We start from the raw sequence: 15312 nt of genomic DNA on the forward strand, positions 1-15312 counted from the left end.
AAAATATGATTCTTGATATTGTAAAATATTATGAGATTAAGTTTTTAAAGACTGCAGTAGTTGTGTCAGTCTTGAGTGTACTTAATAAATATGCCATTAAAATACGTAAAAATTATCTTTTCTTCTAAACATCTTAACATTGTAACAGTGGTAATGTTTTCTTATAGCATGAGGACTTACATGATGGTTACGGGTTTTTTTAAATCTGAATAAAGTCGTCGATAAGATAGCAAGGGGAAACGAAATAAAATACAAAAATTTTGGAACAAATATATTTTATTGAACAATTACACATTTATACATTTAATAAATTATTAAATAAAATACTTTTCAGTATAAAATTTTAACCTCATAAAAATGCTTGAATTATGATTCTCATTACGTTTATTCTACAAAAAACAAGTGGAAGTACACTAACAGTAATGGCTTCAACTCGTCAATAATTTTGGGGGTTACTGCAACGATATTATTATTAAAAAGGTGTAGATAGATTGCCAACATAACAGTCGATCTTCAAAAACACACAATAGCGCACATACGATTAGACGTCAAAATAAGATGGCACTATATCTGCCTCTCTTAACTTATATCATAAATCATAACTATCGTAAGCGAAAAATAATGAAATGGTTGCCTGGCAGAGATTACTGCTTAGTGATAAGGCCGCCAATTGTGCTACATAAGCATCATTCTTGTATCTGTGTTTGTGTTTAAAAATAATAAAAAATGAACTGAAGTAAATTCTGGCTAATTGAAATTTATACATGCCACTCCTGGAGCACAACCTATCTACACCTTTTTTCTTATTCTCAGTTTACTCTTCAAGTTACTTCTTAACAATGTTATTTTTCTCATAATTACTTTTCCATCATTGGGTTCTCTTCGAGTTCAATTTTCAGACAAAGTTCTCTACTCATAATCATACTTATACTGTTCTCTCCAAGTTATTATTCCATCATTGGGTGTTCGATATTACTTCTTCTTAGACAAGGTCCTCTGTTTCTCCGCGTGTGTGACCAGCTGCCTGTCTGTGGCGAGTCCCTTGCGCGTGCGCACGGCGTCCATGTACGCTTTGGCTCGGTTCACGCCGTCCCACTTCTCGCCCCAGTGTAGGTACTCCTCTTCCGTGCGGGGACGCCAGAATGGGTCTATGTCGATTACCTGGAAATTAAATGTTTTGCGTTTAGATTACATTTGGTATTACAGTACAACTTATGTGTAGGATCGTCACTTCGGTGCTTTCAATTAAATTTAATATATTAACTTTCTAATTAGATACACAGACAGACGTCATCATACATCTTATAAGATTAGTTTAATATTACATTTTTATTTAGTCTCTCAAATAGAAACATATTTGATGTTTTAGGCACACAATTTAATAGATGACTGATAATATGATAGGAAACCATAATACAATATTCTTAAGACTTCTGTTTTATTTGGAACAACAGGACGCTAAGTTTAAACTCAGTTTAAACTTAAAAAAAACCCAGAACACAGCTCTGAAGTCTGAAAACCGACATGTAGATTGTAGATGTCGGTTTTCATATACTTATTTTCTTTGACTATTAAATCAAAGAAATATTTGTTAAAGTATTTCACTCTCTAGCTAACGCTCCTATTTGACGAGAAAAAAGACAAACCGAGATACATACCTCCCAGTGACTGAACATCATTTGCGGCGCGGCCAGCCCGGAGGTGTGCGTGCGCAGCTCGAGCGCAAACCGAAAGCTCTCCGCGACGGGCATGAGCGCGCGCACGCGGAACGACGCCGAGCCGCTCTGCAGGTCACTGGCTACCACGCGCCCGCTGCGCTTCCCTAGCGCTGCGTACAGCTTACCTGAAAAATAATGTGTACTCTTATAAAATCTCATATTAGTTGTTTGATAGAAACGGTGCGTCGCCCAAGCGCTGCGTACAGTTTGCCTGAAAACATAATATGTACATATATAATAAACTAGCTTTGACCTGTTTAACAAACATACTTTCATATCGTCAACCAATATCACTGTTATATGGGCTCAACAAACGTCTAAATAGTTTTTAAATTTTAATCATAATTGGACAATATAAAAGTGATTTTGATGGACATTGTATTGTTGAATATGAACACGTCATATTCAAACCCAATTAGTTTAAATGGGTCTCCGTTTACTTTTGCTTCTTTTTATGTTTATTCTTATTGATTCAAATTGAAACAAAAAATAGATAAAATATGCCTGTCTGACGAAACAGGTCGCCTGAGTCTCGTTTTATAGATTTTAATCGCTAATAACATGCAAAATCTTGCTCTTATCAGCTTTATGTGGGCGTGTCAGTATTCTTAATACCAAAGAATTAAGATCCTAAATTAGATATTTGGTTGAGATAAAAGCAGAAACTTATAGAAGGTTAACTAGTTGCTCACAAAAATAATCATAATTGATTTCTGATTCATCAATGAGAGCCAAATATTGCAGAAAATATTTGTAATTATTCACTGCGCAGTAAAACTGTGAATCAATAGGTAGGAGTAGTCATTTTACCGTATACTACTAACATTGTTTGAATACTTCAATACAAATTATTATAACTCCCTAAAAACGCTCGCGCGCTTAGCAGATCGGATATCGTGTCTCAAACGTTTTTGCGCCGAAGCAAGTCAACCGCTACGAGCGAATTCCCCGCGCATTGCCATAAGTTGACAAAATATTAAACGCCCAGTGACGTAGGCACATTCCTGCAGTTTAACCTGATTCGATGTGGCCATTTCGATGTCTTCCGGTCGACGGCGTGCGTCCGGTCCGCGCCGGCATTCGTCACGAGATGCAGCCTCCTTTACTAGTTTTTACTTGAATACTAGTTTTCGTTGTCTAGCGATGCTTTAATGTCCTTTAGAGGTTAAGATGTCAATGTTTTAATATGATGTTGTGTGAAATTACGGATGACGAAAATTTCACGGCAATAAAAGTGTCGTTAAAAACACAATGTTAGGATTATTTTGATAGTTCTGATTTAGAGGTACCTATACCTATTGTAGAAGGTTTTATAAGTGTTATAACTAATGATAATAATATATAGTATTTAGTTATTAAGTACTTGGTTAAAATATTAAATGATATTGTTGCTTTTAGGCTTATTTTTATTTACCATTACAGGAAGAAATTACCGAAAGGATCGGCATATGTTCAGGAATTTTTAAAATCTATTTTGTATGCCGATAACCAAAGAAAGTATTGACTAAAACTTCCTAAGTTCCAAAAACCTTTTCAACGATTTTTAACGCGTAGCAAAAACTGTTTTAAATTTAGGCACGCATGTTTGAGGTTTGACAAAAATAAACGATGGCCTATCAGTAGTTTTATGGACCACATTAAAGCTGGAACACAATAGTCTATTGATTGGAATATTTAAATATTTAAAACCTTTATCAATAATTAATTTAATAAGAATTTAAGAGTAGAGTCTCATATACAGGGCCGGATCTACCCATGGGCTTTATGGGCTGCAGCCCAGGGCCATACACTCATGTTTTGTTACTCATGTTTATATGAGTCATATACTCATGTTTTTTTTTAACTTTGAGTTTTATAGTTTAATTCATGTAAATTTTAGCATAAAACGTAAAACTAATTAAATATTTTGTAGCGAATTTATTGAAAGTTTACTAAAAACAATAATTGTATTGTAAATGGAGCCGTCTGCTATTTCAACATTACATTTCACGCAATCTACAAATCAGTAATTTGGATTTGGATCGGAAGTGTACCCACCTACATTTTTTGGTAGAATAAAGTCATTTGAAAATATTTAATATTTATTTTAAAATGTGAAAAACGTGTCCGACGTCTGTGTCCGAATTCTACAGATATTATTTTGATTATGAATACCCCGTACGATGATTGCTAACACAACCCTTACTTTCGACTTTCAAGAAAAACTTATGAAAAATTAAAATTATTAATAACTGAATGTTGTAGCCTAGCTTTTATCTTAAAAAATCTTTTAAATTTCAACAGGGTATATTGATAACTCTAGACCTCGATGGAATCCAATTTTCCCATAAACCAGAAGTAAAGCAAGGCTGTATAGCTAAATTACAATAAAACAGAAATGCGCTTTCATAGTGTAAACTAAGCATTTCTCCACCGTAATGACGCTGACGTAAGCTGCAATTCGACTCGGAAGACCATTACCTGTGGTTTCATTCGGTAAATAATAATTATAATTATTATTATAATACGTAGGTATGGCTAGCCACGAACCGCGGTTTTTAATGAACACCGCAAAAGAAAACATTTTTTGGAATACTAAACAGATTTTTGTTATTACGATTATAGAGTAAGGGTGTTTAACATAGTGAGATACTGTAATATATTATAATTAATGTTTACCTATTTTAGTACTAATTTTTTGGTATAAGTATATTACTTATTTTATACTAAGTCTTGAATCTTTAACGTTTAAATAGGTCCTTTTCTGTGCTGCCTACTTTGGCTTATTGGATGGTGCGAGCGGCATATAGGTACTTATTGCTTTTGTTTTCGATTCTGATAAAGACGAATCCCATAAAGACAACAGACCTTTCCAATAGCATGTAAATATGTATATTGTAAATAGTTTTATAATAAATACCTCCAACGGTATCTTATAAACAACGAGGAATGCGTTAAAAATGTGGCAAGCCATAAAAAGTGGTTATACAATACATTCGCATACTACACCGCGTTTCCGTAAAGTATTCTTTGCGAAACTAGTTTATCAATGAAGTTGACATTTATATTTACGACACCGTGCCCAGTTTCTGACTCCTATAATCACGACACGCTTAAAACCATATTCTCACTATAGCCGGTATTTATTATATACCTTAATATTTTTAAATATTATACAGACATCAGACAAACAGACAAATAGTATGTCGTACAATTGAGAATTAAAACGAAAATTATCTTTATGTGAAAATATATTAGTGTGAATTGTAATCAATCTTGTAAATTAGGAACTCAAAAATAAACGATTATCATCGTACTCGACATATAGGCTGTGATATAGGTTCTTACACGATAAATGAATATGACTGAAATATTCTAATACGACCTACATAATTAAAAATATTATAATATAAAGATTTCAAGATTCAACAAAGATAAAGATTCATTTCTATTACTAATAGGTACTTAATATCTAGAAAAGCGCCACTTAAAAGCTTCTTTAATAGAGATTATTCCTAACCATCATATAATCTTTGGCACACTTCTAAACTTAAGCATTGACGAAACAACATCATACCACAACCATTCGCACCAAAGTCCAAGACTATCCGCGCCAACAAGAAACGCGGATATCAAAATATCACGACACGCGCGCACCGTTGTGCCCCATATCCCTATCCGTTAATAACGGAGATATGTTGTACAGAGGACACCCGTCCCTCAGAATACTGGATGTCAGACGAAGGCTGTGCGCTGTATATGGCATGGAATTCATACTCATCCGACGTGGCATGTCTTTATTTTTAACTAGCTTTCCGCCCGTGGCTGCGCCCACTTTGTCTTAAACCTAATAAATTGTATACTAAAATATTCCTCTAGAATCACTCTATCTAGTAAAAAAACCGCATCAAAATCCGTTGCGTAGTTTTAAAGCATGCATTCATAGGGACATAGGGATATAGGGACAGAGATAGTGACTTTGTTTTATATTATGTAGTGATAGTTCGTAGTTGATCCATATAATTATGAGTGGTATATCCTGATGGTGAGACGAGTAACCCTAGTGGGTCACCTTCTACACAAACAATATAAATCTTACAGTTTTTTGTTTGTTTTTTTGGACGCATGAATCTTAGGAATTACTGTTGGGTATATGATCCCTTATATGCCCCTATCGTGTCATCTGTATGCCAAGCCAGGTCTTAATTCGAACGGATTTCAAATCATAATAATATTTACAATATTTCAAATACTTTTTACGATAATCATGTTTATTTAGCAAGAAAATGTAGGTAAAAGGAGTCCAGTTTACTATGATAATATTATAAGTTTTCAGGTTATTTAAGAAATATATAAATACTTCCCTATCTATAATATTGAGTTACACCGTAAACTTAATAGCGTGATATTACTTAAGCAGTGTAATTTAAGACCTCCGTTTACTAAAATGTTTATGTAAAATATTGTATAATTAACGAAACAATTTTATTAATGTTTAATAAATTTTAAAGGTAAAATATTAAAAAGAAAATGAATACTGTTATCAATACGAGTTGCTTCTTTTGTTTTTTTTTAATGCAATATTTATGTTGGTATTCATTCAAATTAAAACTTCTTTTGGACTCCTTATTATGATGAAGTCGTAATTCTTACTGGAATCTTTATTATGGAGTAAACCATGTCACACGTGACACAATAAATTCCTTGTCACAACTCAAAGAAATTCCTTAATAATTTATTTGATTTGGATCAGATGAAAAGTAATAAGTTCATTCAAGTCATCAAAGTATTAGTATTATATACTAGCTCACCGCCCGCGGCTTCGCCCGCATTGTCTAAAACCTAATAAATTATATACTAAAACCTTCCTCTTGAATCACTCTACCTATTAAAAAAACCGCATCAAAATCCGTTGCGTAGTTTTAAAGATTTAAGCATACAAAGGGACATAGGGACAGAGAAAGCGACTTTGTTTTATACTATGTAGTGATTATCTATCAAATAAATTATAAAGCACTTTCCTCCATTCATGTTCATACTACGCAGTAATTGATAGTAAACAATTTCAAGTAGGTTGTAGATTTATAGCCATATATTTAATTACAAGTCAACCATTTAAACGTTATGTAAACATACCAGTTACTAAGCAATATCCTCGTTGAAAAGCAATTATAACTCATATTGTAACTTATTTGCCGTATAATATTAAACTGATGGTGTTTATGAGATTGGTCACGTAATCAACTAACATTTTTTATGGTAGGACAATTTATTTCTATTTCCTATATTATAACGCTTCTAAATGGAGAATTTTCATTCATTATTAAGGCTAGTGGAACATTTTTTGCAGCTGACTAAAATCATCTGCGTTATGTACGAGATCGAAAAATAAAATAGTATGTAACGCGCTCTTAAATGAAAAGTAAAATATATATAATAAATGAAGTATTAAGGGAGAGTGCGAAACTTTTCAAATAGTGTTCTGTTTCCATAATAAAATAGTTTCAAAAATAATAAACTATTATTTTACAACGTGCGAAGAGTTTGAACGTATCTTCTTAGATATATTTCTATTTCCAAGCGAACCAAACCTCCTTCTTTCTATCAGCAAAGTAAAGTGATCCTACTAAAATTGCGTAAACCTAGAATTATATAAGCAATAATTATATAAACCTAATTATCACACATATTTGGTAAGGGAATGCAACCCACGACACTTCGCACAGCTGACAGGGTCACTACCCACTGCGATAGTGCGTAAGCTAAAAGCAATAATGAATCCCACTACAAATCGAACAGTTTGTAATTATTCAAAGATTTTACGATATGCATATTATTATAATGTTTATAGAAACATCATGCAATTTGAAACAACAATTTGCTAGATGTTAGAATACAATCTGTTCAATCAAACTCAAACATTTATTTATTCAATTTAGAAGCACTTTTGAATCGTCATTACTTATTTTTAGCAGCTAATAAAATAGTATGTAGAATGCTTTTAAATTCAACAATTGAAAGTACGAGCAGCTCAACTTAAAAATACATATCGTTGTAAAAATGTTGCATTCCAAATAAATATTTATTTTCATTCAGCAGGCATTCATTAATAGATTCCAAAAATTTTAATCAACAACCTTATTTAAAGTGAGGATATTATCTGAATCAAAACCCATCTCAACCAAACTACTCAACTTATAACAAGATGTACACATATACACCAAAGGGATATCCATAGTCCAGTAGGTATTAGCACAAAATAATTGACCACACAAAAAGCTTGGACCGCACGAAGGACGCGGGGCATTAGCCATAATTACCGGCCCATTTCTCCGCTTGATAACGCTCGCATCCGTTATCGAGAAAAACCAGCACAGATTATATACAACACATAATCGATGTAGCTCTATGACATTTGTCTGTGGCTGAAGAAAATCATTCCGGTAGTATATAGAAATAAAGTTACTTTAAGAGGACATACACAATTTTAATTCATCTTTCTGAACGAAAGCACAACTATAATTTAGCAAATGCAGCTTTTTCAGTTGCAGATTTCAATAATTATTGCATATTTATTACAACTTATTTACTTAACCTATATTTTTTTTAATTACAACAGTAATGATTACTCATTAATTATGTATATGGAAGCAAGTAGGAAGTTATATAGATTACTGTGAATTAATTCCTTCTTAGATTTCATTGGGCACCATGAAGCACGTGTACCTACACGTGCCGGGTTACATTAGTAGGTACAATGAATTATTATTAATAAACAACATATTAAAACTACATACAGATGAACATAGAACCTCCTCCTTTTCGTGGAAGTCGGTTAAAATAATTATTTTATTCAAATACAGGTTCTAAGTAAGAATAAATAAAACAGAGTTGAAGGCTTAGTTATTTAAGAGAGCAGTCACGACTAAGGTCCCGAAGAAAACAAAAGTGTGAAAGAAAAATATACTCAAAAACATCGATTTATAAACTCCAAGATAACAATATCTTAGGAAAATTTATAAAACATGGGAAATCAGGGCAATCATTAATGCTTATAGAAATCCAAAAAATAAAGGTTAACAGCGCTCCAAAATAAACAACTTAATAAGCTCTCTTCCTTCCCCTATACATATAATAATAGGTTGTAATATAACAACAGGTTATAATAAATTTTACGAACGGTAGCAGTTCCGGTGTGAATCTTACATTTAAACTGTGTTTTTCAGCGGAAGTGCGCGCCTTGGGCTGTTATTATTGAACCATGGGTCTAATCTCAAATTTATATTCAGGGTTCCCTATGTTAAATATACGAGAACCTTAATTAAAGGAACTTCAACAAAAATGTAGAAAACGGAAAAAATGCCATTAACATATAAGCTGATTTAGTATACACATAATTTAAATATAAGAAGGTTTTTTTTAAATGCTATGTTATTGTTTTTTTGTGTTAGAATATTATTGCAATAAATACAACATAATTTAAGTAGGTACATAACTGAGCAATAAATATATCTAGGAACATTAGTCAGGAATATTTAAAATAAGTAGAGATACCGAAGGAAGCAATAAAATAATTTTAAATTATACGGAACCTACTCTGTTCGCGTTGACTGTCGCTTGGTCGGTGTATTTAATATTAGGGGAAAATTACAAATGGATGCAGATTACCAACAGTTTCTAATTGCGACGGAAACAGATAATTTATCCATAAGCTTTTACGGCAAAATAGAAGACATTATAGTGTATAATATCATTATCATATAAGTGTATTAGATTTTTAATATATTTATAAGACAACTAGCTTACCGCCCGCGGCTTCGCCCGCCTTCTCTAAAACGATTTGAGATTAAAACTATCCTATCTCTCAAGTTGGATCGAACTGCCCATGGTGTGCGAATTTTATTATAATCGGTTAAGTGGTTTAGGAGTCCATTGAGGACAAACATTGTGACACGAGATTTATATATATTAAGATTTATGGAACGTCACCTGACATTATGAGTAATAGCAATAAGTATTGATGATTCTAAATATTTAGAGAGAAACGGACAGACAAGCAGATATTATCAAAGCTTTCTCAAAAGAGAATCGATTTCGTATGCTTTCCTCTTGAAAACTTACCATGTGACAGCTTTGTGCAATGACTCGTATATAATACGCTGAATTTCGACCATGGCCGTCAATTTTTACGTGAAACTAGCCAACTGTGAACGAACAGATCAGATGCGACAGAATTACTAAACCTGAGCTTAAAATTGCAGATTTTACTCAAATTTTCAAATTTCGATAGCTATTCTTCTACTAAAATTGGGATTTCGCGATCTGATTATTAATAGCCTTTTCAAAATATTATTGTAGTGATGACAAATCCAATAAATCTAAATATAGGAGTGAAACGCAATTAAAAAAAATATTATGATAATCTTAGACAGCGGGAAGGCGCCATCATATAATATTATTGCAAGTTATATAAAGTTGTAAGCAATTATAAGCAAGGAAATGTTGGAAAAGGGAATTAAAGATAATAATTATGACACGAATAAAATAAGTTTATTTATTTTACGTAAGAAACATAATTTTAAACTGCACTATAAATATCTAGGTTCAGGATTGCATTAAAAAACTGAACTGGCCTATATCTGCCTACCTTCTGCTATACGGGAACGAACTAAGAAAATCATTCAACATTCTTCCGCAAGCTCCATTCAAGACTATTCTCTAGCCATTGTTTAGTGTGATTTAGTAATGTCGTGAGCACAAATAAGTCGTGTTCGTGAGAGTAAAAAGTGTACAGCATCCGGTGTTCTCGCACTGCTAAGAACTTATATCCTGTGTCATTCGACACGCCCTGTACGTGGGAGTAGACCCGAAACTTCACTTGCAATCTGTTAATTGGTTTTGTTTTACTTTTAACCTTTCGTTTACGCTGTCGGCCTCTCGTGCGGTTTCGACGTCCGCCATTTTTTCGAACGCGCTTCAAGTGTGTGAGGTTTGGAGATAAGATGGATTTTATGTTAGAATACTGTTAGGTACTTTAAAATATTGCTGTATAGTCAGGATTTTTTGTACGTATCGAGTTATGCTAGAAATAATCTTAGAATTATATACGGAACGATAATATGCCTTTAAATGAATAGTGGCAATTGCAGCAGGATAGCAAAAGATCACATATCAGTTACACAATATATTACATAGTAAAGTATATTAAAATGTGCAACAATTTCCTTACACGTGTCCCCATGCATTACAAATCAATTTCCTTTCATCGTTACACGCATTCATTACCCATAATACGAATACTTCAATGTCAATCAAGATACACATGTCTTCGTTAAAAATAAGTAAATTGCCGTGACCTTATGAACTAGAGTCGTAGGCGTTCTGGCGGGTGGCTTCGATTGCATTAAATAAATATATACCGTATTATGCACGGTACCAACGTCATCATGGAATGTACGGGGGTTATGGAGTACAGGTACATAGATGGGGTCTCCCGGCTCCCTGTAGCTTTGGGCAGCCCTCATAAGCTGCTCTGCTTCATGAGAAACTGAACTGTCTTAGGTAACTGGTTTCCCCACCTCTTTTTCTCTCTCCCTTTACAAATTCTTAAGTTTTTATTTCATAAGATCCTCCTCCTAACAATAACTCACACAAGGAAAAAGAATAATCGAAATCGGTCCAGTCGTTCACGCGTGAGGCCGTGACCAAGGGAAATAGAGATTCATTTTTAAATATAGAAAGGTATTATATTATGTGTTGCAGCGGTTGGCAGTGTCATTACGTATCATTGTGTATCTATATTCGTTCGAATGGCGCCCTGCGACATTACAGGCTCCGCTCGTTGGGGCGGAGGCCTCCCGTGGGCAGGAGTGTTGCACGTGTATATGACCACGTATGCTATACAATTTGACTATTTTTTTATAATTTATTAACAGTAAAAAGTAGGTTAAAAATCATTGACTGTAATCTAAATACTTGAAATATAACTCAAACGGCAGAGTAGTAACTTTATTCTTTAAGAGTCAGTTGGAAAAATACCATGAAGCTAAAACCCATAGACTACTACATGACGGAGTTTTGAAGACATAAAGACAGATATTAAGCATCGCTTCTCGTAGTAGGTAATTGAACGAATGGAAAGTATTAACTGATTTACGTAGGTACTTTCCAAGTTCATATTTTTACAGTTAGCAATTTTTAATACAATTTAATACGTTTTTTAATATCCACTTGAATTAAATATTCTACGATATGTTTTTGGAAGACCAAACTAAATTTAACAAACTCAAGTAGCCAATAAAACAAACTAGGTATTTTAAATCAATAAACAAAATTGTCTCAAGTCAATATACTACGTAGTTAATGGGAAATGTCGATCGTGGGAATTTATATGAATAGCACAAAATTGCTCTTCACTATAACCCTTACACGTGGTTTCGTATTCTACGTTCAAGTGCCTACTCGATGAAGAAATTTGATAAGCGAATAATGTAATTAATGCTATATTTATTCTCAAATTAATTCGATATTTTATTTAATATAAATTTATGAAATTGTTGACTCAGCGATGTGTAAACATCCGGTAGTGTCAATTAATTAATGTAGATAGAAAATAGCTGGCTTGTTAAGTTGAAAATTACTTTTATTAAATTAAAAATGAACCTAATACACTAAAATACTTATATACTAGATAATAATTATATATATAAATTTATGAATGAATGATAACGTTTTCTATTTAGACATATATTCTAATATGCTTATGGTTATTTGCAAAACTTGCTTATTCCAATAGTAATATATTATCTATTAATAGAGTTCATATCCATCAAAGTTATTTAAATATTAATTAGATATAGTTAAATAATAAAATAAAATAAATAATAAATAAAATTCATTTAATTCAGGCCACATAGCCCATAAAGTTAACCAAGTTACTATTAAAATTTAATTATTTCCGTCTTTTCAAATTTAACAGGTACATATAAAATCCATACTAATATTATAAATGCGAAAGTAACTCTGTCTGTCTGTCCGTCTGTTACTCAATCACGCCCTAACTGCTGAACCAATTTGCATGAAATTTAGTATAGAGACATTTTGATACCCGAAAAAGGACATAGGATAGGTTTTATCCCGAAAATCCAACGGGAACGGAAAATATGCGGGTTTTTCTTTGACTGCGCGGGCGATGCCGCGGGTGGAAAGCTAGTATATATAATATATATATATACATAAAATTCACTGAATTGAATTTTAATATACTTCGTGTTTATATTTATTAATCTATCACAAAAATATTACACTAAAAGACCATAAAAGTCCTGCAATGATGAGTAGATAAATCATTTTACGGTTAGTACTTAATTTAAGGGCTGGTCGTGTTTATTACCTATTTTAATACGCAATTAAAATTCTGGTTTGTATAATATTTTTATATTTTACAAATAGAGGGCAACACGAGAAAGGCAAATTTGTAATACATTTCTTACACCTACCTAATTAATTATATTGCTGGCTGTAAAAAATTATTTTTATAATCATAACACTAATGGAAACATATTTCTTTTTTTGTGATTAAATTTCATAAAGAACTTTTTTATCACATTTGGACCTTTAAAATTTTCAAATAATTGATGTATATATTTCAAACACAAGGTCAAGGGGGTTATGGTTAAAAATACCACACTATCAGATAGCAAAAGTTTTGTCGGGTTAAACATAGCGTGTGTCGAGCTATTAGAATACGAGCTAAAGTTATAACGATCTTTCTATCGCCCTAACTCTGCTTAATGAGTTTAACTTTGTTAATGCTTCCACAAAAGCTCTCTGAAATTTTGACACAAAATAGTGAAGTTTATGTTAGGTCTGTTACGTCAATTAAATGTATAAGTACCTACATTAAAAAAAATTATAGTTTAAAAACCTTTTCCTTTATTCTTTACTAGCTGCTCCGCGCGGTTTCACCCCCGTGGCTCCACTCCTGTTGGTCGTGGCGTGATGACATATAGCCTATACTATACCTATACCTTCCTCGATAAATGGGCTATCTAACACCGAAAGAATTTTTCAAATCGGACCAGTAGTTCCCGAGATTAGCGCGTTCAAACAAACAAACAAACTCTTCAGCTTTATAATATTAGTATAGATGAGGATATTCACAATTTTTAGTTTATCTTCACCTCTTAAAACTTGCTTTAAACGCTTTAATGTGTTTCCCATATATTTTATTTTAGTCTTGTAATTTAGGCTTATGATCATGCTTTATCGCGAAAATAATTCTCCATCTTATACATGGTTAAACAATGTTCATACATTGACAGCAGTAATCAGTTATTTTGTAGCACTATAGTAACAAGTTCTAGATGCGTAATTTATCTTATATTTTTACGAATAATATACCGCGATCGCGTGCTATAAACTAATATATCTGATCAAGATATGAGCGACAAAAATGTGTTAGCAAAGTGAGAACATTAATTATGCAAATTCGACTCTGGTTAACAAAACTCGTTTTGGAAAATAAATCTAGCTGAGCGTTAGCGGTTATGAACGTCCTTAATCATTTATAACTCGAATATTATATTTTTTATTTAGTCATTTTATAAGTATGGCTTCCTTTTAAACGGTTGTATTTGAAATTTAAGTTTAATAGTCTCCCTATAAACTGTTGAATTTAGCTATTAACCATATATGTAATAACAGATCAAACGATTTAATTGTATAATTTTTATTACGAATATGTTTGAGACCATATAAAAAGTATATTACTTTATTTTTCTGATATATAGATAAAACTATTGATATATTCATGACCTGATTTATAAAACTGGTCCATTTAATTTTCTCACGCATTCCAGGCGACATTTTAAAAATATGCAACGGTAAGGCTTCATTGGAACAAAAAATCAGCACGCCTTACATTCCTAAAATGTAACTTGAAGCATATTCTTATAATATCATGAAGTTTTGTAAGGTAATTCGCCAAATACGTTATTATTAAATAGCAGTGTTACGTTTTTTACTAAGAAGCAAAAAAAAAAAAAAATCATCTAAAAATACTACAACTCGCCACTATCTATTACATCTCTTATCTCGTAAGCATATTAACATTGGCGATAAAGGAATTCGGCTAAGCCCGGATGTTTCACTTCTAAGTAAACCCGATACAAAGGGCTTCGAGTGCGCGTGCCAATAACGATTCTCTCAGAGACAATAAACAAAACAAAACAAAAAAAGAAAAAAGAAAAAAATACGTTACGGAGAGAAGCTGCGTCGTTTTTGGGAATGTCGGTTAAAACTGACCACTCGAAGTCGAGTACCATTGTCCGGGACGAGGTACAAAACCGCTTTTACAGCTCTTTATCAGCTTAACACTTTTTTATTGGTACTTGAGAGTTTCCTCTAGAGATGACTTTGTATAAACACCAATAAATATGTTCGCATGCCAATCACGTTGGCCTTATTATTTTGTTATTTAAATATCTTCTATAGAGATGACGATCGCTATAAAATTTCTAACACGTTTGGCAGTGATAATGGTTAGTTGACCAGAGACGAGTAAAAATTTGCATTCCTTTTTATTTATTTACTCGCAAGTAATAAAATTTCGTCC

General features: G+C 32.6%; 1 protein-coding gene across 1 annotated transcript in view; it reads right to left on the reverse strand.

The window, feature by feature from the left end:
* Nucleotides 1–260: 260 nt before the first annotated feature.
* Nucleotides 261–15312, reverse strand: part of LOC123698313 (elongation factor-like GTPase 1) — a 99255-nt gene continuing 84203 nt past the window's right edge. Inside the window, exons 10-11 of the mRNA XM_045644893.1 lie at nucleotides 1659–1843; nucleotides 261–1161 (exon numbers count right to left, since the gene is read on the reverse strand). Coding sequence (XP_045500849.1) covers nucleotides 973–1161; nucleotides 1659–1843 — 374 coding nt within the window. The 3' untranslated portion in view covers nucleotides 261–972. The remainder of the gene's footprint in view (nucleotides 1162–1658; nucleotides 1844–15312) is intronic.

This window comes from Colias croceus, chromosome 16, assembly GCF_905220415.1.
Source record: "Colias croceus chromosome 16, ilColCroc2.1".
NCBI classification, from domain to species: Eukaryota; Metazoa; Arthropoda; class Insecta; order Lepidoptera; family Pieridae; genus Colias; species Colias croceus.